Source organism: Gracilinanus agilis, chromosome 3 (assembly GCF_016433145.1).
Source record: "Gracilinanus agilis isolate LMUSP501 chromosome 3, AgileGrace, whole genome shotgun sequence".
Taxonomy (NCBI): Eukaryota; Metazoa; Chordata; class Mammalia; order Didelphimorphia; family Didelphidae; genus Gracilinanus; species Gracilinanus agilis.
Genome location: NC_058132.1, coordinates 258,853,546 through 258,879,896, shown reverse-complemented (window position 1 = coordinate 258,879,896; position 26,351 = coordinate 258,853,546). Strand labels below are relative to the sequence as shown.

The window sequence follows — 26,351 nt, the reverse complement described above, 5'->3', positions numbered from 1 at the left end:
TTTATGTCCTTAAGTTCCTTCAATGAAAACCATACAGATAAATTCCAGTTTTATCTTACTTTCTAGCACATGCAAATCTAACATTTTTCGAATTTAAAGCCAATGGAGTGAGTGAATCACTCTATTAATAGATCTTATTTGTAAGAAAAGGGCATTGTTTTTGCCCTCCCTTATGGTACCAGATGGAAGGGGAAAACTAGCTTACATGAAACAGAAAGATTAAGTGCTCAACTGTGGGATACTTAACTTGACTATAAATGCAATAGAAGTTGGGGAAAAGTATGAATTGAAGTATCTGGAGAAGAATACATTAGGAGCTAATGCCTGGATATATAGATGTAGGTAAATTTTGATTCATTCATTCATTTATTTCTTCAACAAGTGTTTTTTTTAAATCTACCATTTAAATCTACCTCTGAGCTAGGTGCCCTGTATCCATTTAATAAAGAAGAATAAGTTATAATGTGCTCTCCTTAAGCTTATGATTTGATAGAGATGATGATGATGATACCAGCATATAACTATAATGAATAAATTATAAGTTCTATGAGAGAAGGAGACAAAACAAATTGGTAGGGGTAAAAGAAGAAAGAGAGTATGATAGCTGGCTAGAGTGATCAAGGAAGCTTCATGGAGGAAATAGCATTTGAGCTGAGCCTGGAAGAACAAGTAAAATTTTAATAAGTAGATTACATGGGAGGAAATGGTTTGAGTGAAAGAGAAGGAAAAGAAAGGAAAGAAGAAAAGACACACTGAGGACTATATCTGTGAATAGTCATCTGGACAAGGAATAGGGAGAATAATCTCCATTCTACTAGTTAATTGTGGTATAGCATACCAGTATTATATAAATCCCTTATAACTTTTTAATGAATGGCAATGAGCAGGTTGTTGTTGTGATAGTGGTGGTGGTGGTTATAAATAATTGTATTTATGAATATATATACATATATATATGGTTTACAAAGCATTTAATATGCATTAACCAGTTTTGATCATGTCCATTATTCTCTTACTATGAATGAAAAGTCTAGGAGTTTCTTTGGTAAAAGAAAATGAGTGAGAATCCCTTCTACAAAACAGTTGCTGAGGTAATCCAGCATTTCCTTGAATAACTCCAGTGAGTTAGGGAACCCACAATCTACTGATTCAATCTATTACATTTTCAAATAACTCTTGAGATATTCCTTTTCATTAAGCCTCAATCCTCCTCTCTGCAACTTCCTTGTCCAAGTCTACCTTCTGGATTAAAAAAAAAAAATAAAAAATTCCTTTTCCAAATGAAAGCCCTTCAAATACTTGAAGACATAATCACATAACCTTTAAGTCTTTGCTTCTCCAGGCCAAACATATCCAGTTACTTAATGATCCTCATATAGCTCTCAAGGCCCTTCACTAAATTGTTTTATTTTGGATGCTCTCAAGTTTTTAGGATTCATCTGAAAATGTCCCCATAACCAAACACATCACTCTTGATCATATAGGACTAAGAAAGAGTACAGATGGAGTGTCATCTCCCTTACTCTACTCTAGACATTATGCCTATCTTAATTCACTCTAAGAATGGATTCATTTCGGCTGCTATATAACTCTCTTGATTTATTCTGAGCTTTTTTCATATCTTTTTTCAGACAAACTGCTATATAGCCATGCCTCAGCACCTTATACTTGAGGGTTAGTTTCTTAAATTCATGTGCTGGACTTTAGATTTTTTGCTATTAAAGTGAATCCATTATGCAGTATTTTCCTTTCTCCTGAAAGCTCTTTACTACTTCCTTTTGTCAACTTTTAAATATCACTGATGGAGGCTTGCAATCACATCCACTGGTTCTTCTATTTCCCTAAGGATTTAATTCAAGAGTGGTGATGTGAAGTTACCAAGAAGAGCCTAGTGCTTACTTCCTGTTCTCCTAATCATCTCTGAATCCTGTGCTTAATCAGGAATAGTTTCTTATTCTTCTCTTAATAGAAATCATTTAACTATATATTATATAATCTATAAGCTCTTGTGTATTTTTTATTCCACTACAACATCCATGTGATATTTAATATTCAGATGAAGATGTAACTGTGATCATCATAGGGTAGTTTTGTTCAAATATATTTAAATATTGTATTATATAGTTTCATCAATGTATTTGATGATAAATAAATATTATTAATATCACTAGAATGGATTGCCATGTCTTTAAGAGGACATTATAGCACTTTCTTTTAGGATCAACAAAATATGTCCCTTTTCTTAAAGCATCTTTGTCCTAAGGTTTATAGATGTGGCTATATTTTACAAGTGACAATACTAAGCAAATTTGTACTCCTTAGAACTGCCTGATTGATGCATGTTAGCTTGTGTCTACATGGTTTCCAAAGCAACTAGCAGATAAGTCAGTCAAAGAGCTTGTCAGTTCATTGGGGAGAGAATGAGTCAATTGAATATAGGATAATAAGGTCATTAATTTAGAGTTGGAAAGGAAATTGATTTAGAACCTAAACGAACCTTAAACGTAATGTAGTCTAGCTATCTTTTCCAAATTAGGGAGCTTTGGCACAGAGATATTTCAGTGATTTGTACAAGGTCACATGAGTAGTAAATGGTGTTTCCTCGGCTCAAACCAGTTTTACATTCTGATGTGCAACTCTTTCTACTTTACGCTAGGGTTGGGAAATCACCAGATTACAGACTAATGCTGCTGAAGTCAAGGTTGTGGTTTCAAAGGCCCATCCAATTTACTCTGCTCTATGGATGCAACATAAAATCTAACTTTAGTCATCTCTCACAAATGAACTATTAGTCAGCAAGAGTAGAGCCATTAAAGTCATCTGAAGTAGTGCCTGAACTCTACTGTCAAACTGACAGTGGCTCAAGCAGGTAGAAGATATAAAAGAAAAGGGTTGCTGATACTAGATGTTAATGATAATAATGATAATGATAATAATAATATTAAGCACAATTTATATAGTGCTTGCAGGGTTGTAAGGCCATTTGCAAATATTCTCTCATTTTATTCTCACAAGGTTGGAAGGTAGGTGATATCATTATCCCCATTTTATAAATAAGGAAACTGTGATAGATAATGGTTAAATGTCTTGATTGAAGTCACACAACTAGTTAGCATCTGAGGATAGACTTGAATTCAAATTTGATTTCTGACTGCAGGCGCAGGGTTCTAAACACTAGGCCACCTAACTATCACCCTGGCCAGTAATGAAAACATCAGAATGTCTAAGGCATACAATTAGTTCAATAAAGAGTCATTCAATAAGCTTTGTGCCCATCACTGTTTTAGGCACTGGGGAAAGAAATAGAAAAAAATGTAACTTACGTTTTGGCAAAATACAAACATGCTCACAAAAAATCAATACAGAATATAAAATACACAAAAATAAAAAATACAGCTATAGCAGACCTTACATACTGAGAGAATCAGGAAAAAGGTTGTTACATGAGGTGGTATTCGAGTTCCTTGAAGTAAGCCATTGATTCCAAAGGTGTAGGAGCTAAATGTATATTTCCAATATAGGAGAAAGTCTGGGCAAAATCAGAAAACTTGGAGATGAAATGTTGTATGTGGGACATAGCAAATAGGTCAGTTTGGCTGTATGCAAATGTATGTGCATGAGGAGAGAACAATATAGTCAGTATGGAAATTTAGACTGGAGCAGATTGTAAAGGTTCCAGAGTAGTGTGCTTTTTATCTTTTTAAAATGTTGAGTCATTAAAGTTTCTTGATCTACACAGTGGCATGGTCAGGCCTGCACTTTAAGACTATCCATTTGGTAGCTTGGTGGAGAATGAAATGGTAAAGAGAAAGACTTGACTTGGGAAGAACAGATGAAAAGCAATTGCAATAAAAATGTGAGTTGATGAAGGCCTCAACTAGGATACTTATGAGAAGAGAAAAGGTGCAGAAGAAATTGAAGTTGTGTTATCTCTAAGATGTAGATGAGTGGTGAATGAGAGTGAAGAGTAAATAAAGGATGACTCCTGGGTTGTGAATTTGGGTAGCTGGAAGGATGATGGTTCCCTCTACAGAAATAAGAATGTTAATTGGAGGAGCAGATAGGGGAAAAGGTAATGAGTTCTGTTTTGGGCATGTGTGTAAGATCCCTGTCATATCCAGTTAGATCCGTCTGGCAATCAGTAAGAGATACAGGAATAAAACTCAGGAGGATGATGATGGCTGGATATGAAGATCTGGAAGTCAACCACATAAAAATGATAGTTTATAAGATCATAGAACTAAAAGGGATATTTGAAGTCATAGAGTGCAGCCCCATCATTTTGCAGATAAGGAAACAAGTCCAGACAGATTAAATAAACTTCATCTGGATTCAAACATTTAGCAAGTATTTGAGACAGAATTGAAATCCAAGTCTAATGACTGATGCACTATCCACCTTGCCTCTCAACTTAAACTCTTGAATAGTTATCAACAAGATTATAAAAAGAGGAGACCAATTGGACAAGGAGGATAAGAATCCCTATGACAGAACAGGGTCATAAAAACTCATTACAGTAGGGGTCGGCAACCTTTTTGGCCGTGAGAGCCATAAATGCCACATTTTTAAAAATGCAATTTTGTGAGAGCCGTACAGTGCTCACAGTGCGCGCTCCTGTAACAGCACCTGAAAAAAATTGACTTTATGGCTCCTGCAGAAAGAGCCATATCTGGCCCTCAAAAGAGCCAGATATGGCTCAAGAGCCATACGTTGCTGACCCCTGCATTAGAGTATACAAAAGGAAAAGTTGGGTTCAAAATATAGTGTTTCATAGAATAGATAGGTCAAGAAGGAAGAAGACTGAGAAAGAGCCACTAAATTTATCAATAAATTGATTACTGGTGACCTTGGAGATAAAAGAATTTTTTTTTAGGTAAGAAGCATAGGCAGTAACCAGGGGTTGTTAGGGGTTGAGAAGTGAGTGGGGCATGAAGAAACAGCCAATACAGAAAACTTTTTTTAGGCGTTTGGCCATTAAAGGAAAGGACATATAGGGCAATAACTTGAATAAATATTAGGAAGAAAGAGGAATAAAGTATCATAATTTAGCAGAAAGAACATTATATTTAGAATAAGAGGAATTGGATATGCTACTTATTAGTTGTCATACTTTAGACAAGTTACCTTTCTGAGTTTGAGTTTCTTGTGTCTTTAAAATTAAATGGTTCGATCGGACCATTTCTAAAGTCCCTTCTTATTCAAAGTCTTTTGACTTCCTATGGTTCATGAGAACTGAGGTACTAGGCAGAGATTCAGTCATAGAGGAATTGAGGGTACAAAGTGGGGCTTAGTCAAAAGGGAATTGAGGTCCAAGGGAGAAACCTAGTTATTAGAGGACTGAAGCATCCAATTCAGAGCAGAAACAATAACAAATCCTAAGCCAATGAGCTACTGATAGAGGTTTTATATACTCCTGCCTGGAAGTAGGATTACCTGGAATCTAGGACAGGGTTAAATTTAAATGTTTGAGTTCAGCTTTAAGGTTTAATAGGATATGGGAGTAGATAACCGAGCCCCAATATCATTACACTATCTTTCCATTAGTCTTCTGGCAAAATATAGGAGGATTGGGGCAGCTGGGTAGCTCAGTGGAGTGAGAGTCAGGCCTAGAGATGGGAGGTCCTAGGTTCAAACCCGGCCTCAGCCACTTCCCAGCTGTGTGACCCTGGGCAAGTCACTTGACCCCCATTGCCCACCCTTACCAATCTTCCACCTATGAGACAATACACCGAAGTACAAGGGTTAAAAAAAATATAGGAGGATTTGAGAGTGCTTCCTCCATTATATTTGTCCTTTTATCCACAGTGTATTTAATCATAATGGATTTAGGGCTGATTTTAATATTGCTTGCTGATTTTCTTTACCAGGGCATTCAAACTATCCCTAGTTAAGTTATAATAGAGCTAAAGTAAGGTTCTCTATGTTCCTTCACTTGGAAACTTAAGACTATAAATAAATTCTTCTGGTGTTTCTCTTCTTTTTTCACTGAATTAGAGATTGATAAGACTGGATAATTTTATGGCAGAAGTTAAATCTTGTTATTGTCTACTGGCTTGCTCTTTTGGAAGCTTGCAGCTGTTTTGTCCAGCTAGATTCAACTTCCCATGTTATCAGTTTCCCTATTGTTTCATGGACTGGGCTGGTCCCCACTGTGCTACTTCTCTGCCTCTGCCAAGTATCTTGGATTGGGCAGGTTCCCCACTCTGTTCCCATGTTGCCTCAGGTGCTCTGCTATCTTGGAGGAGTGAGTTGATTCTTACTGTTCATAGGTCCTGCCTCAGGTGCTCAGCTGCCAAGTGGAAGTGAATAGGTTCTTGCAGTTTAGAGGTCCCCGACTCTGCTTCTTTACTGTCTTAGGCACTCTGCTGCCATATGAGAGTTTGTAGATTTCCTGATTTCTCCTAAAAAGTGGCTAAGATCATGCTCCTGTTCCTTCTGCAGCTTCTTGCTTCTAGTTGAGTTTCAGCATATTGGGCTGGTTCAAGTTCTACCAGTTCTCACAAATACTGTCCTGCCCAAGCTATTCTCTTTTCTTATCCCAGTGAGACATGTCTCTCCTGTTTTCTTTTGTTTTGGAGAGATTTATTTTCTTTGTATGTGTGTGTGCATGTGTGTGTGTGTGTGTGTGTGTGTGTGTGTGTGTGTGTGTAGGGAGAGGGGGAGCAGAGCATCCTTTGCTCTACCATCTTAGCTCCCAGCATTCAACTTACAAGTAGTTTCTTAAAAAAAATCAGGAGGTGCTGAACATGACAAACATCAAAAAAGTCAAACTGATTATATTTTAATATACTAGAAATGACAGAAGCGTGAACTATTATTGAATCAGATACAAAGTGAGATAACTGACTTAGAACAAAGATAAAAAAAATTAATATGAAACAAGAGGAAAGAATAAAAATGAGGGGAAAGGATATATTCAGTTGAAATACTCCAAATTGGTCTATGTAAACAAACAAAAAATAAGTCAATAGAGAAAAGATAATCTATGGAACCTTTAACAATTTTATAGAAAAGCTTAATCCATGTAAATTAATTGCCAAAATGGAGATCAAAATAGCCTGAAACAATCTTAGTCAACTATTAATTTACTTACTTGTTAAGCGAACAGTTAAAGAAGCCAAGATCAATACTGAGACCATAAATGTAGTCTCTTAAAATTTTGTAGTGGAGGCTAATAAACATGTATGAAGAAGTATCATCTCATACAGCATCCTACATCAGAGAGAAGCAGCGAAGGATAAAACTAGTTTAAGGAAGGTTTGATGAATGGCCCATTTAAGCAAAGTCATCCCCAAGGGCATTTAATTATGAAACTGGAAAGAAGACAACAACCAGACTGAAAATTGGAAAAGATCTGCAAAGATTTTCTAACTAATTCTAGAGCTATCATAACTTAGACACTAACATTCAAGTCCTGGATGTGCTCAAAAGGGAGGGAGAAAGGGAACTGAAGAGAATAAGGATGAGAACAAATATGTTAGATCTGTGTTGGAGGTGACATAGTTGTGATGATATTTTCAGTTCTATTCTGTAAGTAATTAAAGGAAGTTATAGGTGAGAAAAATCTCATGACTTATTACTATCTCCAAAAGTTGGCCAAATGAACATCAACAGTCATGTACCCATATGACCTCTTTCCTGTCTACATCAAATACTTCCAAATAAGCTCTGTGCACATTGATGGCCTCCTTAATGAAGTTATTAGAAAGGAATAGGCAGGCTTTCCAAGTGATATTCAATAAGAGTCCATTTCTTAAAAAAAAGAAAACCCTTACCTTCCATCTTAGAATCAATATTAGGTATTGGTTCCAAGGCAGAAGAGCAGTAAGGGCTAGGCATTGGGAGTTAAGGGACTTGTCCAGGGTCACACATAAGACCGTATCTTTTACCAGAACATATCTGACCAGAAGAAGTCAGGAATACAAGATTTCATTGTATTTATTTTTATTGATTATAACTATAATTTAATTTATTAGAGCCATAGTGTCCTTCAAGGCTCTCCTTCAACAAGGTATTTCTCATACATATGCCAAAAACGCATAAAATTCTTCAAAAGAAACAATAATAATGATAACACTATTCAGTGGATCTTCTGATTCCTTATATCAAATGAAGCACAAAATAGAGATATGCCTAACCATGAGAAATGCTGCACAAAATCTTAATTACAGAGAAAATCCCTATCGTTGTTGAGGTCCTCCAGTTGTTCTTGACAGATGATATTGTGTTGATAGAATCTACAACACTGGAATACCTCCTGAATAAGATTCATAATCACTCAAAAGAGGTTGGTCTAACAATCAGTGCAGGAATAGTGAAGGGGGAAATGTCCATTATTAGGATATGGAGTTAAATTGGCCTAGTCAGAAAAGGTGTTTTGACCTTTCTGGTAATAAAAAAAAAAATCTAAGGATGATGGCCATAAAACCAAACCACATCCTGCTCGCTGTGAGGACTGAAGACAAAGCAGGTGAGTTATCAGTGCCTTTTCCTATATGAATAAATCAATAAACCAAAAGCATTTATTAAGTGCAGTCAGGCACTATGGTAGGAACTGAGATAGACAAAAGCAAAAATGAACAAACCCTTTTCAAGAAATTATTATTAAACAATAGCATGTAAATTACACATATATAAAATAAATGCAAGTTAATGGGGGTGGGAAAGACCACTTGCAGCTGGGAGGAACAAGAAAGACCTCAAGAATGTAGAGAAATATTGGTTAATTAATTAAGAGGTCATTAGGAAATAGAGTTAGTACCATAATTTTTCTCAACAAGAGGGAGCTAGTGATGCAAGGATAGAGCACTGGGTCCAGAGCTGGGGAAACCTGAGTTCAAATATGAACTCAGCCTTAGCAGTGGAATGATCCTGGGCAAGTTGCTCAATATCTGCTTCAGTTTTCTCAACTGTAAAATAGGGATAACAACACCTACCACCCAGTGTTGTTGTAAGTGTCAAATGAAATGATAATTGTAAAGTATTTATCACAGGGCCTAGCACATAGTAGGTTATATAAACATTTATTCTCTTATTCCAATTAATTCCAATTCTCTTATTATTTTTTTCTATCAGACCTGTGATTTCATCAGTGTAGGGAGTTCAGGGGGAAGAAGGAAAACTGGTAAAAGGAAATTCTCTGCCAATGCAAATGATCACTTTCTCTTCAATTTATGATCTTAGAAAGTTGCCTTGGGCCCCTGAGAGCTTATGTGTCTTGGACCCACAGACAATATACCAAATGTAGGTCTTCCATACTCAAGAGCCCAGCACTTTGTACTATGCTACTCTGCTTTTTACTTGATGAATTTTTAATATTTGAAGTTACTAATTAGATTTTTAGGTTGTATTTGAATCTATAAAATTCAATGTACACCAGTAAGTAGGTACTGTGCTACTTTTGAAAATACATATATGTATCTATTGTAATTTAAGAACATTTATAATTTTAAAATGATTTCAATGATATTAATATAGTAATCTACATTTTTCTCATAGGTTTTTACTGGAATCTTCACAGCAGAAATGTTTCTCAAGATAATTGCCATGGATCCTTATTATTATTTCCAAGAAGGCTGGAATATTTTTGATGGTTTTATTGTCAGCCTTAGTTTAATGGAACTCGGTTTGGCAAATGTGGAAGGATTATCTGTCCTCCGATCATTCAGACTGGTAAATGAATTGCCCATATCTGATGGTGACAAAAAATGATGTTTTAGGTCTTACATGTTTATATAATTTTATTTTTAATTTTTAAAATCTTCATTTTTATTTTTTACATGCTATGCTATATAGAATACTAAAATGCCTACCATGAGATGGAAAAATCAACTTTACTAATAGCCCCTACCTACAACCTCATTTTCTATAACTGAATTCTCATGATAATTCTTGAACTTACATGGGATTTTTTTCTATTTTATTAAATGATATTTTTTCTTTTGTATTTATAACAAGATGACTTAAGTTTATGGCCTTGTTAATATTATGGAGAGAAAAACGTCATCTAATTAATTATACCTTTGAAGTTCCTTTAATTCTTCATGGTTTTTATGTGAGGTAGAATTTAGTCAAAAATATTTTATGTGATTTATATTGAATCTTCAAGATAAACATAGTTCTTGTGTATATTTTATCATCAGGATGGGTGGCAATTTCCCTTTTATGCTGTCAGGATGAAGGTTTCTGTTGAGGTTCTTTTTTATAGAATGTGGTGGCTCTTATCTGAAAGTGATCTAGAAAGATAATTTGAATCTAGAAGATGAATTGAGGAATCTAAGTGAAATTAATTTCAGCTCCATTTAAAATGATTTGCCTATCTCTTATGACTATATAAGTTGGTTGATTTGATTTTAAAACTATAAATTCACTATTGTAAGTTGGAGAAATGGTTAGTATGATGAAACTAGTAAACTACATATTCAACCAAGTGTTTTTAGTGTGTAAATTAGTCTCTAGTAATCATTTAAGTACTTTGATAGATATCTGACTCCTTTGGGTTACTTATATTTAACATTAAACTGATTCTTCTAACATTTCTAAATGTAAAAAAATTGCTATTACTTAGTTGTAAATGATAATTTATTTACCTGAAAGTGCTAATATACTTAGATCTCTAACTTAATGGTAGATAGTTCTAATAACTGAATAATTAATTTATTGAAGAGAGATCCTGACAAAGTAGGAGCAAGTATTAATTTATCTTTTAATAAAATAAAACCTTTGAAAAATATGGCCAGATATTAAAACACATATATCTAAGATTTTTTAAATGGCTTAAGAGTCATATTATTCATATTTCACATTTACATTCTAATTTTTTTAGCATTTCTGGATTTTGGTAAAATGTAATAAGCACATTTTAAAATATACATAAGACTCTTGACTTTCCAGTGATGATTGGCTGGTTAGAGTATATGATTGCAACCATTTCCAGATTGTTCTGGCTTTCCACTATTGATCATAAATTCATCAACTCTTCTTCCTTCAATGAAAGAAAAGTAGGATGCAGTTGGACCTTTAAGAGCTTTGAAAGCCAAACAGAAAACTTTATATTTGTTCCTAATGGTAATAAGGAGCTGCTGCAGTTTACTGAGTTGGTAAAGGTCAGCATCTATTTAATTTCCCCCAATTCAGGATCCTGATAATTTTATTTGGATTGATGCCTAAATTTTAACTCATTATCTATTGTTCCAATCCCATACCTTTTCTAAACTTCTTTCTTCATGCTATCATCCTTTCATCCATTCAGATTCACAACTAGATGTCATCTTCAATGCTTAACTCTCCATATATATATGTATACATGTACATATATACATATATATATATATGTAATCTGTTGTCAAATTTTCTTGTTTCTCCTTCCACAATATCTCTTGCACAAGTCCCCTTATGCAGCAATCTAGGTCAGGCCATTATTATCTCTTGTCCTCTTATTTTGTCTCCCTACTATGTTTCTCTTCACGACAATCCGTCTTCCATCCAGATGACAGGTAATTTTCCTAAAGTGTTGGTCTGACCAAAGCAGTTCCTTCTTTACCAACTCAGCAAACTCCTTCAGAATGCCAGTCAATTGAAGGATTGTTCTTTTCTTTTTGTTTTTAAGTAGGTGGGAGACATGGTCATATTTATAGTCAATGGGTCCAGTAGACAAAAAAGAGATTAAAGATAGAGCAGTGAGAAGGAAAGATGGAAGGAACATGCTTCCAAAGGGGAGGAAAGACATGAGGTCAAAGGCACAAATGGGAAGCTTGGTCTTGGCAAGTAAAAGGACCAACTCTTCTTCACAGAGAAGGAAAGAATGGGGCCATTATAGAGAAATGCAGGTCATGGGAGACAAAAATGTTGAATAACTGGCAGGCCAAATTATTGAAGAAAACAACATTTACATTAAAGTTCCCAAGTATGAAGACCGAGATGGAAGTGGGAAGGAAGATTGAGCCAGATACTAATCTCTTTGAGAAAGGAGACAAGTATATTACAATAAGGATTTGGGTAGGGTATTATAAACAAATATGGGGAACTTCATTGTGTCATTATTGATAAGTTAGATGCAGAGCTATGGAACATATTTATTCACTGCAGAAATAAGCTGTCATTCATAGATAGATAGATAGATAGATAGATAGATAGATAGATAGATAGATAGATAGATAGATTCACCTTTGTGAAGTATTTTGTGTGTATTTTCTCAACTGATCCTCACAATAATCCTTTGAGGTAGGTACTAATATCCCCATTTTATAGAGGAGGGAACTAAGGCTGAGAGAATGACTTTCCTATGATCTCCAAACTAGTAAGTATAAAAAGAAGAATTCAAACCCATGTCTCTCCTTACTCTAGATCTCACAGGTTTTCTAGAGCTCCCTGTTTCCTTTTCACACCAGCAATCCATCCCCACAAAGATGTAAAGAGAAATAGAACTTCATTAGATAGTCACAGTAATGGCTTTTTTTATGTTTGTTTTTAGCTTCGAGTTTTCAAGTTGGCAAAATCATGGCCCACATTGAACATGCTGATAAAGATCATTGGTAACTCCGTGGGGGCTCTGGGAAACCTGACCTTGGTGTTGGCCATCATTGTCTTTATTTTTGCTGTGGTCGGCATGCAGCTTTTTGGCAAGAGCTACAAAGAATGTGTCTGCAAGATCTCCAATGACTGTGAACTTCCACGTTGGCACATGCATGACTTCTTCCATTCCTTCCTGATTGTGTTCCGGGTGCTGTGTGGAGAATGGATAGAGACTATGTGGGACTGTATGGAGGTGGCAGGTCAAACCATGTGCCTTACTGTCTTCATGATGGTCATGGTGATTGGGAACCTGGTGGTATGTAGTAAATGTATTTTCTTCATTATTTTAAAACCTCAAATGATGTACCCTATTAGGAAAGATGCATGACTCAACTACCCTTTTAGGAAGGGGAATGAATATTTTATATGGTTGGTTTTACTTTACAGTGGAAAATACCATAGCCAATGCTCAATTATTCATGATAAGAGAACAGGAATAGCTTGGATAATTGAAATCCACAGAAAATCCAGAAATATCATTTGAGCAAGTAGTTCCTGATTTCTCTCCCTCATTTGAAATAAAATAGCACTTTTAGTTTTTTTTCTTGTAGATATTATACTTTTAATAAGTCCCTTAAGAATGTTTCAAAACTAGATTTCCTACTATCCCAGAGGTCAAAAGCTATAATGTAGGAATGAAAATTAGTCTTCACACTTAACTTATTAATTTTTATAATTTTGATTTCCAAATTCTTTCCCTACTTCCTCCTCCCCCATTCTTGAGACAGCATCTTCATACTTTTAAAAGAATATATGGCATTTGCTTTGTGGAAACATTTTCAAGCAAAGGGGCACCTTTTGTCAATTGAGCAATTGATTAATTCATTCAACAAATATTTACTAAGAATTTGTGCTAAATTCTGTGGGAAGGGAATAAAAATATGGATAAAATAGAGGCCCTCAATTTCTATGAAACCTGGAGAGAACTGTATAAACTGATCAATAATGAAGTGAGCAGAATAAAGATAATTTAGAAAATAATAACAACATTAAAAACAAAAATTGAAAAACTTAAGAAGACTGATCAATGCAGTGACCAACCATGGTTCCAAAGGTTAGTGATAATAAAGCATTTTACTTATTTCCTAACAGAAATGTGATGGATTCAGAGTACTGGATGATAAAAATATTTTTTAATATGGCTAGTGAAGGATGTTGGTTTGGTGGTGGGTTTTTTTGCTTTTTATTATGCATATTTATTATAGGTTTTCTGTGAAGTAGAGAAAATTAATTTTTGTTAATGGAAAAATAATTTTAAAAGCCATATTTTCTCTCCTGTAAGATATATCTTAAATTAAGTAAAAAATTTAGATTATCTGTAACTGTGGATTTTAGTTGTTACTAATTATTGGACAAATCATTGTTGGGTATTTATAAAATACACAACAAAGTTTTTTTAAATAGTGGGAGATAAGTCAGGAAAGGTAGATTGAGGGTTGGGTGCAGTTATAGAAGGACTAAACTTTGATAGACCTGAATAAGAGACACCTTAAGTCTGAACTTTTTTCCTGTAAGGAATGGAGTGGTTACGATCAGAGTACATTATATAAGATAAAAAATGAATTTCAAAAAACTGTCATTAGGAAAATGTATGATCAAAACAGATGAGTGATTCACTTTGGTCAGAGCAAGGGAAAACAAGTGAAGAGCATTATGTTTGATTGGTAACTTTGTGATATCAGGAGAAGGCAAGAAAGTCTCCAAGTACATTGAGTGGAATCTAAACTTATAGGAGGAAATGGATTCGAGTCATGTAGGATGGGGAAATATGAATACATTGGAGGGAACCTCAGATTAATGAGAATAAAGATATATTTGAGTAATAGGAAGATACTGAAGCTTTTTTTCCTCAGAATCACTGAAAAAATGTGATTGCATATGGTTTCAAAGTGGATTCACAGTAAATTATACCAAGATGGCCAATATTATGATTTAAAATTTTCAGTCTTGGCTAAAGTTGATTTTGGATATTGACTTTGCTCTTTAAATTTTATTTTATATTTTATCAAAGTTATATGCTTTGATACAAGTGAATTATTTACTTTGCATTCATTTTAGCAAGATAATCTAACATGGGTTGCAGGAAAAAGCTATTAATAATAAGTAAAAATTGAGTATTGTGTTAGAAGTATCATATTTAAGGATACTGGAAACAACTGGATTTTCTGATAACCTATTTTCTTACTGCATTTTAGGTACTGAACCTGTTTCTGGCCTTGCTGTTAAGCTCTTTTAGTTCAGATAACCTTGCTGCCACAGATGATGACAATGAAATGAACAATCTCCAGATTGCTGTGGGAAGGATGCAGAAGGGGATAGATTATGTGAAAAGAAAATTACGTGAATTTATCCAAAAAGCTTTTGTTAGGAAACAGAAAGCTTTGGATGAAGTCAAACCGCTTGAGGATTTAAACAATAAGAAAGACAGCTGTATTTCGAACCATACCACAGTAGAAATAGGCAAAGATCTGAATTATCTTAAAGATGGAAATGGGACAACCAGTGGAATAGGCAGCAGTGTTGAAAAATATGTTATTGATGAAAGTGACTACATGTCATTCATAAACAACCCCAGCCTCACTGTAACAGTCCCAATTGCTGTTGGCGAATCTGACTTTGAGAATTTGAATACAGAAGAATTCAGCAGTGAATCAGATCTAGAGGAAAGCAAAGAGGTAGGATTTTTTGAAATAGGAAAAAACATTTTTTTACCTTCTTTATGTTGTTGGACTATGCTAAAACTAAATTGCTTTTTAACTGAAAAAAGAAATAATATCTATCAACACATTGTCAATGGCAGGACTGATGATTAATATGTAAGTTTCACTTCAGTAACAATGATCCTAGCACTCTCTTATTTCTTTCAAACAATCATGATTTGGATGTCTTATGATATGTAAGGCAATGAAATAATGTTAAATGTTCCTTCTTATGTGTTCTATCTTGTGGTCAATACAATAGTTTTGTTTGGGATAGCACTAAAATAGGAATCTTCTCAGAAGTATGCCATTATTCTGCATATCTTAAGTGCCTTTGGATGAAATGGAGAAATTTTAGTGAAAAAGTGGTTAGATCTCTAGGAATGTTAAATCTTTGTCACCTCAGAAATCACTGAAAAGATATAATTGCACTTGTTTTCAATGTGGACTCACTGAGCATCACACTGAGATGGCCAATCTTATGACTTAAAATTGTCATCCTTGGCTAACGTCAAGTTTGACTCTTGACTTGATACTTAAATTTTGTTTTGATCAACAAAGGTAATTGGGGGAATTTTCCAGAGAATGTATAATCCTAACTGTGAATCTCCTACTTTAAGGAAGTCTGACAAAATAAGTGACAATTCAGCCTTGCAAAATATAGAAATGAGGAGTTTGATTGTTTGCATTGTAAAAAGGTCTCTTTTAAAAAAGGATTCTTTTAAGTCAGTAATCTCTTAAGGCATGTAAATGTTCATTTATAGATCAAGCCATTTCCTTTCAGAGAAGGGGAGAGATGGGGAGGAAGATCAGGATACCTTAAAAATAACTTGAAATTTAAAGTTTAAATATTAAGAATCATTTCATTGTTAAATTCAAAAGCACAGGAATATGCACAAATACCCAAAAAACAAGCCTAATTAGTTCAAGTTTTGTTTTGATTTTTAATTTCCTTTCTTGCTTTTCTGCAGAAAAGAAATTAGGCGATACCTTTGATTAGCAATAATGGTCTCCTATGTTCTTTTATGCTCCCTGAATAATCACCATATTATTTAGTAGAGGCAAAATAGAAAATGCTACATGACACTTATTTCGATACATTTTTAGTTCATAGTGCCTAAATAAACCTTTTAGAATCTCTTGAGAACCACAAGAACCACATGGACAATAACTGAAAAGAAATCTGAATTTGTTAATGTAAAGAATTTCACCTGCACGTACACACACATGCATATACACAGACACACGAAATCCACATATTGTCCTTGTTAGCTCTTCTGTTCTTTGAAGATAAAATGAAAACTTTACTCTCAAAAATGAGCCTAAACTTTATGCATTGCAATGACAATATTTTGAAGCATCGACTCAGAAACCTCATTAATAAACAAAATTGGTAGTTAAAATAAGAGCTTTTGTTCTTAATGACATTATATATTATAAGGTAATTAGGATTATGAGATATTTAATTCCAGTAGTGAATATGATGTGAAATTTAAAAAAAAAGAAAACCTTTTTGTTTAGATGCTTCTATAAAATTTAATCAGCAGAGTAAAAGTTATGCCACAATTTTGCCAAAATAATGAGATAATTTGTGAAAATATACTAATATATCATAGCTTAGAAAAATAGGTACTGATATGAAGAACATTATATTTAAATAGAATAATAATCTAAATTAATGTTTTTGTCCTAGGGCTTTTGAACTTTTAAAAATATATTTTGATATCTATTTTAATATAAATGATTTATTTGTAATCCTACATATTATATTTTATGCATTTAAAAGCATTCTGAAACAGGGTCCATGGTGGACTTTACTAAACTGCCAAATGGGTCCATGACACACACACACAAATTTCAATTGGTAATTGTTGAATAGATTATGCCAAAGAATTAGAGTAAAAATAAGAATTAGGGCCAAATTTATGAGATTTAATACTTCCATCAAACTGCAGAGGCTAAAATCAGACATATAAAATGTAAATTAGCCAGCAGTATTTGATCATTAGTATGGAAATATTTGTGCTATTCTCTAATAGTATATAGTTTCTCTTTTAGTAAATAAAGGTGTTTTTTTTTGTTTTAATGCATATTAATTTATCAAAGTATTATTTAAACTAGACTTGATATTCTCACACAACTAAACATTTAAAAATGCCTGTTACTCAATGAAACCATTGAGGTGTGGTTCATTTGAAAGACAAAGTGATTTTAACTCATAATTTTGGTATTTGTTTGGGCTGCTTTGACCCAAGAGGTCTTTTTCCCCCCATGTAGCCCAATCCAATGAATAAACATTTATTAAGCACTTACTATGTGCCAGACACTGTACAATGCACTGGAGATACAATTGATAAAAAGAAAGGCAATCAATCGCTGCCTTCATGGAGTTTATCATCCAAAGGAAGTCACACTCACTGATTTGGTATGGCTTGAATTGAGGAAAACTACACTCTGTTCTCAATTTTTCCCAATGCTTTATTTACTTATATGTTTGATGTTTGTTTGAATATCATCTTCTTTATAGTTAAATGTATTATGTCAAAGGTAACATGAAAGCTACTATTGAGATAAAATTCACTGTGGGAGTCTAATCTATAGATTCCTACCGAAAGTGTACATTCTTCAGGGGTATTCTCTCTCCGTATCTTATTGTGCTGCTCTACTGGTTTCTTAATTCAGTGTGATTTATTAAAGACCTGTTATGAACATTAAATATGGTTAAAACTCAGATTTGAAAAAAATCCGACTATGCCTTTTATAAAACAAATTGAATCTTTTAAAGGCAGATGATTAAAAATATGGCTAGAGCAGTAGCAACTCTTAAGGGAGAACTATATTATATGTTATATATATATACAAACATATATATTTATATATGAATGTGTAGATATTTATCAGTTTTCTACAGGGTGGATCTATACTATCAAAGAAGTGGAGAATTATGATAAGTTGTCTAGAACATTCATTTTCTGAATCAGGCTACCATGACAGGATATGAGCATTCCATTGGGTAGGAGATGTAGTTTTCTATTCCTTTACAAAAGGCTAAAAAAGTTTTAAAATGAAATAAGAACAGTCAAATGAAGGATATTTTATATGGAGATAGAGTCTTAATGTGTTCAGATCAAGAATGGTTTTAGTAGTTTTTATCCATAGTGTTTTCAAGAAAAATCTTTTGTTCTTTATGTGTTTCTAAATCATAGTCTCTGCTGCCAGCTTTCTAGATTAAAGCCTTAAGTATTGAAGAATACATTTTAGTATGATTTGATTAAAAGTTATACTTGGAGGAATACCCTTGAATTCAAATTGCAATATGTTTTAGATCTATTTTAATCCTGCATATGATATTCTTACATACAACACTAGAATCCTACTGCAGGAATAGCTCAGATAGTGAGGGTTCTGTTCTAGACCTCTTCAATAAAGTGAATGTCACAATAAAACAAGTCACAATTTTTTTAGCTATTCCAGGGTACATAAAAACTATGTTTACACAGCAGTATAATCTATTAAGTGTGTAATAGTATTGCATTTTTTAAAATGTGCATACCTTTATAAAAATACTTTATTGCTAAAAAATGGTAACAATCATATAAGCCTCTGTAATCTTTTTGTTGGTGGATGGTTTTGCCTGGATGCTGATGGCACTGACTGATTAGGGTAGTAGTGCTGCTGAAGGTTGGACTGGCTGTGGCAATTTGTTAAAATAAGACAATGAATTTTGCTGCTTTAATTGGTTCTTCCTTTCACCTGAACATTTAGAGACCTGTAGTGTTACTAATTGGCCTAATTTACATATTATGTCCCTAGGAATAGGGAGACCCAAGGAGAGGGAAACCAGGAAATGGTGGGTGAGGAGAGCAGTCAGAAATCACACAGCATTTATTAAGTTTTTCATCTTATATGCATGCTGTTTGCGGTGCTCCAAAACAATTACAGTAGTAACATCAAAGATTACTGATCACGGATCACCAAAAAAAGATATAATCATAATGAAAAAGTCAGAAATATTGTAAGAATTGCCAAAATATGACACATAGACCTGAAATGAGCACACACTGTTGAAAAATGGTGCCTATAGATTTGCTCCAGCAGAGTTGCCACAAACCTTCGATTTGTTAAAAAACACAAAACAAACAAACAATATCTATGCAGAGTAATAAAGCAAAGTGCAATAAAACAAGTTGTGCCCACATGTAATGTGACATTAAAGTAGACAATGTGGAGGTCAGTATAAGGCAAGCTCATCATGGAACCCGTGCGAAGGAGTGTAGTTGTTGAAGAACCATATGGATCTTCTTAGAGGAGAGCCATCTTCTGGTTGACTAGCAGGTGATCTCATGTCCTCCACTTAGGACAGCTGTAGAGTAAGACTCCAGGGTATTCTGGCCACAGTTCATGAAGGAGCAATTTATTTGTTTATTTAAACTCTTAGTCTCTATTCCTTTGCATTTAAAGTAATTCCTTTTCATAATAGCATTTGACATTTAGTGACTGAATATATGCTTTGCTTTTCGAAGTTCAGTAAAAGAGATGTGTTGAAAACAATGTGTTAAAGTCATATTTCAATGCCTTTTTGTTCCAGCGTAAAATGTAGCCATTTCATATCATGAACTTCATTGCTTACCATTCTTACTTCTCACAGGGTTAGAGTCAAGCTTGGAGCAATCAAGAATGCAGCTCTGGTGGTTTTTAACCAGACAGAGGCACGTGCCACCACCACTTTTATACAGGTTACCTAAGCAAGTTATCAATGTATACTCACTTCTTCCTGACTATTGACTGGCCTGCATGCTCTTTAGCTATGTTCTTTGCCCATCCATTGGCAGTATAGTAGAAACATGCACAGCTGCTCTCTACGCTGTCATATAAGCATGGTCAGGCAAGTCTGACAATCCTAACATTTCTGTGACTTTAGCGGCTGATTTTCCTGTGTAGATTTTAATAGAAAGTTGTACTTGATGACAAAGTGCATGCTTTTTATGAATTATCTATTTTCCATTATAATATTATAGAGTTTTGAAGGCTATTTAAGAGCCTAAAGAAGACACGTAGGTATTTCATGAAATAGACATAGAGAAAAAGATGTCCTTTTCTACTTTGCCCTCCACTTCTAAAAAATACTCAATACATGTATTTTGCCAATAATGCTAGGCTATTATAACCTTTCTTATTTTCTACTTAGTGACAAGTTATTTTTTTCAAGCTGAGTTGCCAAATTAGAACAATCCTTATACTTACACAAGCTGCTCAAAAAAATGTTATAATTCTCCAAAAATGTAAATTAATTAAATATGGTTACCAGAAAGATATGTTAGTGTGATACAGTTAAGGGATAATATCAAAGTTTTATTCAGCATTTGACAAAAAAAGCATTTAATCATTCAAAAAATAACCTACTTATAGATGCTTTTTAAAGGCACTATAATATTAGAGGTAGAATCCTACTTAGGAATCAGAAAGACTTAATTTAAAAAAAAACCACCTTACTTTCTGTCTTAGTATCAGTTCTAAGTCAGAAGAGTGGGAAGGGCTAGGCAATTAGTATAAAGGGGCATGCCCACGATCACACAGCTAGGAAGTATCTGAGGCCAAATTTGAACCCAGGTCCTCCCGACACCAGGAAGACTTACTTCTAATCAATACTAGCTGGTTAACTTTGGGTAGGTAATCCTCTAAGATTCTAATATACAGTTAATCATTGGTCTGCATCGATGAACTGATTTTCCATACTGTGAGTACCTATCCTGAAAAAAGAAATCACAGGTCTGGACCAAAAAGAAAAGTTTCCTTTCATCTCCTTGCCCAATAACCTACGTATCACTAAATATCCCCAAAATAAATATACTTCCTTTAAAGTCTAAAAAAGAAATAAGCAGAAATTGTAGGGAAAATAAATTTTCAAATAATTTTCAAAAGTGAATATGATTTCCCCTTTTTTCTTCTCTCCCTTTGCTTCTACCTCCCACTCCCCTCAACATGTTCATATGCTAGTCATCTCGAGACCAAAATAGTAAGCTATCTCTTTATGTTCAGTTATAAAATGAAGCACCACATTTCAATCTGCACTCAGTTAAGAATTACAATAGTCACCTACAATTTCATTATTTTATAAATGTTGCTTTTTGGGTGAAGGATCCTACTTTATCAAATTATTTGGAAAATAAGGATAGCATTTTCTTTGGACTCCCATTTTATATGCCTATTGATTTCCTATTTCAGCAAGAACATTTGTGCATTGCTTCCACATTTATGTATATATGTATCTATTTACATATTTACATACATGCATTACTCCGCAATAAGCCGAGTAGCAGAGTAAATAGAGTGTTGGCTTCTGTATTTGGAAGGCGAACATTCAAGTTCTGTGTGGAGTGATTATGGATGCAATCTTCTGAAAATGATAGATGAGGATGGGATCAAGGACATCTGTAGAGGAGTTAGACAAGGCAAAGTAAAAAAGGCTACCTCTCTGTCCAGTAGTGGAAGATGGGAAGAAAGAGTGGAAAAGTATGTCAAAGTGTTCTGAGGGAAAGAGAATGGGAGAAGAGGATGATCACAATGAATGATCTCAGTCTTTGCAATTAAAAGGCCAGTTCCTGAGCTGAGAGTTGGGGAAAGTGGTTGGGAATAGATTTCATTAGGAAAGAGAAGGTTTGGAATTTCTTCTGTGGGGAAATAAATTAGAAATGAAAAAAGAGACTATTTTGCTTTAGTAAGAGCATATTTGAGATTGGATAGCATGAATTTTAATGTGTCCAGTGCACAGGAATGGAAGACTTCCTCAAGCTTCATTTATTTAGTAGCTTGTGAGGGGGGAACAGAGGCAGATAATGACAGTAACACAAGGCTGAGGCTTAGCAAGAGAACAGTATTGGCAGACCAAGAGGACAAGAAATTCAAGAAAAGAATACAATGTAAAGGTAAAATAATGATCTATTGGCTTAAGTTTGGAAAGAGAGAAAAGTGAAGTCATAGCAAAAGTAAAAAGGAGTGTGGAGAGAATAGAAATCTGGATGAAGGTGAAGAAGTTTAGGAGAAGTGGAGCATAAGGCAGGATGGAATGACTGGAAATTATTAACAGCAAATGTTCAGCAGTTTATTATCTTAGGGAGTTATCTAGCACAGAGAAAAGTTAAATAAATTAGTTAGGATACTGCATATAGTATGTATAGATGGAGGCCTGAACCCAGGTTTCTGAGAATTAGACTGAATATCCACCTTATTTTCACATACACAATCACCCATTTCTGTTACATTATTTGAAAGTAACAAAAAGTATTATTTCACTAAAATAATTTCTGTTCCAAATAATTTTCTTGAATTAAATTGAATTTGGGTATTTCACAAATCACTGTACAGTAATTAGCTTCACTACAAACCCAAATTGCCAAAAATATCATTGTCGTTTATACTTCTTTCTATTTGTATTTTGAGGGTTACAACCAATCACATTTTAAAATCATAAAGCCTACCAAAATAGTCTGGTTGGCATGTTATAATATAAAAGATACCTCTGATTTGGCACCTTTCTTATAAAGAAAGGGTTATGCAGGAATCCTTCCTTTTTTGGACGTGGCATTCCAATCCTGAAACTATTCTAGAGCCAGAACACAGCACAACTCCCATTGACTGAGGCTGCTGATATTTTTCATGCAGAATGACTTGAAATTCTTTAAATACAGATTAGCAGTAGGATCCATGCGGAACAAAACATTAGAATCCTGGAGGACTAAAATAGCTGAAGCAGAATCCCTGAGTCATCTATGGTTCAATTTGAACTTGTCCCTCCTCTTTTACAAAATAGAATTAGAATTCTTCCTTCCTCTTCAAATTGAATAGAATTTTAATTACAGTTTCTTACTAATTGGCCTTAATTTGATTATGGACAATGTAGACTTTTTAGAAGTACAAAAATAATTTATGAGGAAGTGGCATCTATTTGTTTTCCTGAGTCACATAATACTTTATTATTTTTACATGTACTTTTAATATTTTGAGCAATGACTGTTGTCATGTTGATTTTTAAGAGTAAATCATCAATGGTATGAAGAAATAATATTTCAATATATAAATTAAAATAAAATGTTTAACTCCTACAAATCTTTGAATGGTTCATTTAAGAGAATGAGATCCCATCTAGATCAATTCATCTGACTGTGATTATAAGTAGGTTTTCAGGGAGAATAAGTTTGCTCTGTGACTTTACCATCATAAAATTTAATTTTAGTTCTTACATATATGAAAGCTAATTCTTGATATTCTTCATGCATAGGCATTTTTGGTTGTCTGATCACTTTGGAAATGCTTTATATTTTGTCCAAGATTAGCTTGAATATGATCCCTCCAAAATCTCTTCTCTCCATCTTCCTGTGAGTACTAGCTAGACTTAAGTGATACAAAAAGCCTGTAATTCTAATCCAATACAAAATATTTACCTTCTTTCTCTCATTTTAAGTAAATTACTTTTCACATTTTCAAATAGTTATGACCATGACAGTTTTTACTATGATGAGGCAACTGGTGATTTAGTGAATAGAGAATTGAGTCTGGAGTCAGAAAACTGAGCTTAGATCTGGACTCGGGCACTTATTAGTGTTCGACCTTAGGGGTCACTTAAGCTCTGTTTGCCTCAGTTTTCTCAAATGTAATAGGATTTACCTTGCAGAGTTGTGAGTTTCAGATGAGATAATAATTGTAAAAAGTGCTTAGCACAGTGCCTGGCATATAGTAGGTACTATATAAATGCTTATTCCATGTTCTCCCTTATGAAAGCCTTTAGGAATCAGAATTTACCTCTCATGTTTCATGATGTTTCTCTTAAGTAAAACACTTGGTTTAAGAAACACTCAGTACTGTATATAACACTATATACATCTCATAAATAGATACAAGAACTGGAATATAATAATGGGGCCATGAGAATCAGTCATAAAGATGAGCAAGTCCACAAGTATGATTTTTTAAAGTCAGAACATTTTATTAACACATGCAAATAGATACAGCTGATTCTCCACATTTTAGAAGTTGTTCCAGGTTTGAAAGTTAATAAAAGACTAGATTATTTTTCTCAACCCACACAGACTTAGAATGAATAAAAGTGAGACTAAATGTCTGAAGTCCTAAAATCTAGTCACTGACTCACTGTGACTTTAGACAAAATACTTTGTCTATTCTGCCTTGATTTTCCTATCCATATAGTTAGAATATGATAGCTTCACTTATGAATTATGATTGATGGGCATATACATTCTTTTAAAGGCAATAACTACATGTTGTGTTAGATCTAGTCTCTCCCCTTTAAAGGAAAAGGATGTGGTTTTCTGCATCAAGGACAGAGAGAATGACTTCTTGTAGATAGCCTCATGGAGCATCCTTTGGTAAGTAGGGATGAAGAACACTGTTATAAGAATGGGTCTATCATTAAATCACAAAATTAGAATTTTCATTTGCTGAAACTGCTACGTAACTATTAGACCTGGATAGTTGGCAGCTCGGCGGTAGAAGTACCCGAGTGATCTCATGGCCTTGACTACCACCATTTTTATTTAGTTAGTAATCTCTGAAGTTTATAGTCCTACTCCTGCCCCCCTTCTGAGCTGCAGGCTCACAACTCCATTTGTCTATAAGATGGCTCCACCCAGAAGTCCTACCAATATCCGAAAGTCAACATATGTGATTTGAACAAGTCACACAACCTTTTATGTGCTTTGCAAGAAAAGTTCCATGTAAATTTGTGCTCTTCCCTTCTTCTTCATGAGCATGCCACAGACTCTTTCATTCAACATTGGCTACTCAGAAATGAAACTCTCTTCTTTCTGAAAAGGACATATTTTCAAGAAAATTTCAGAACATAATATTTTGAAGTACTTGCAATGGAGACTACTTGTTTCTTGTTTAGAATAAAAATACAGGTTGACCTAAGTAAAATATTAGAACACGAGAGCAAAGATGGTATAGGTAGATCTCTATATGTTTGATGACATGAAATATTTAACCAAGCTAAAAATATCTCAACTTCTGTGTCAAAATATATGCATAATCTTTTATCATCTACTTTGGAAAGATTTAAAAAGATACAGTCATGAACTTGGTATTCTGAAAGTCAGAGATCTAAAGTTTATTCTTAGACATATTTTTATGGTGAAAGAAGGAAAACTTTTTTATATGTTTGCGTATTTTTACATAGGATAACTGGAACCCTCCTATCACATGAATTAACCAAGTAAATATCTGATATAAGTCAACCAGTGTGGACACTTCCTCAATTAATGCAAATCACTACTGCATGGTGCTTGGGGAGACAGTCTTGATGAATTGCTATGGTTGGAAAAAATATATTTGATTATCAGCTCTCTGTTGGTGAACTTCTCTGAACCTGCCTAAGCTGTTTCTCAGATGACAGATAACATCTGTCACCAGCTTGTATTAAAAATCTTTTCAGTTTCCATGCGACCTACCAATTTTCTGGCATAGACTCCTAGAAAAAAAACAACAACAACAGGTTAAACTCTATGCTGGGATAAAGCACTGGAATAGACCTTAAGAGAAGAAAATCTTCTGTATAAACATAATCTTGTCATATGATAGATGCCTTTATGCTGAGATGCCACCCATCTAACCCCATCTGTCTTCTCAGGAATGATACCTCTAACTCTTTGTCCAAGTCGTACCCAAACCTTTCTAGCGTTATAGTACAATATCCATTTTGTCGATATTAGTGCAACATGGTGAACTCTGCATTTTACTCATGTGCTTACATCATTCCCTTTATAAATTAGCTACTTATCAGTGCAGCCATCTCTTGATGTTATACACTTTATGGTAATAACATTGTGACAGGTCGGAGAATGCTGTGATCAAAACTACTCTGATTTAGTGTGGCACTCATATCTGTCCCTGGGTAACTTTGATAGTGCCTCAGTTTGGGTTTTCAAGGAACCAGGTTGAAGATTTGGACTTCTTCATTCATTTTGGCTTAAGAATCACTTGACCTAAACAAAGTTGTAAAAAACCATCAAGCAATTTTATCCTATCCTATTTTCTTCTGGCCGTGTTTAATTTCATTTAAAACGA

General features: G+C 34.2%; 1 protein-coding gene across 14 annotated transcripts in view; it reads left to right on the top strand.

Moving 5' to 3' along the window:
• Positions 1–26,351, top strand: part of LOC123239274 (sodium channel protein type 2 subunit alpha) — a 106,623-nt gene that overhangs the window by 45,720 nt on the left and 34,552 nt on the right. For all 14 annotated transcript variants that reach the window (XM_044666533.1, XM_044666536.1, XM_044666529.1 and 11 more), the window contains 3 exons: positions 9,499–9,672; positions 12,473–12,829; positions 14,769–15,248. In XM_044666533.1, the coding sequence (XP_044522468.1) occupies positions 9,499–9,672; positions 12,473–12,829; positions 14,769–15,248 (1,011 nt within the window). The remainder of the gene's footprint in view (positions 1–9,498; positions 9,673–12,472; positions 12,830–14,768; positions 15,249–26,351) is intronic.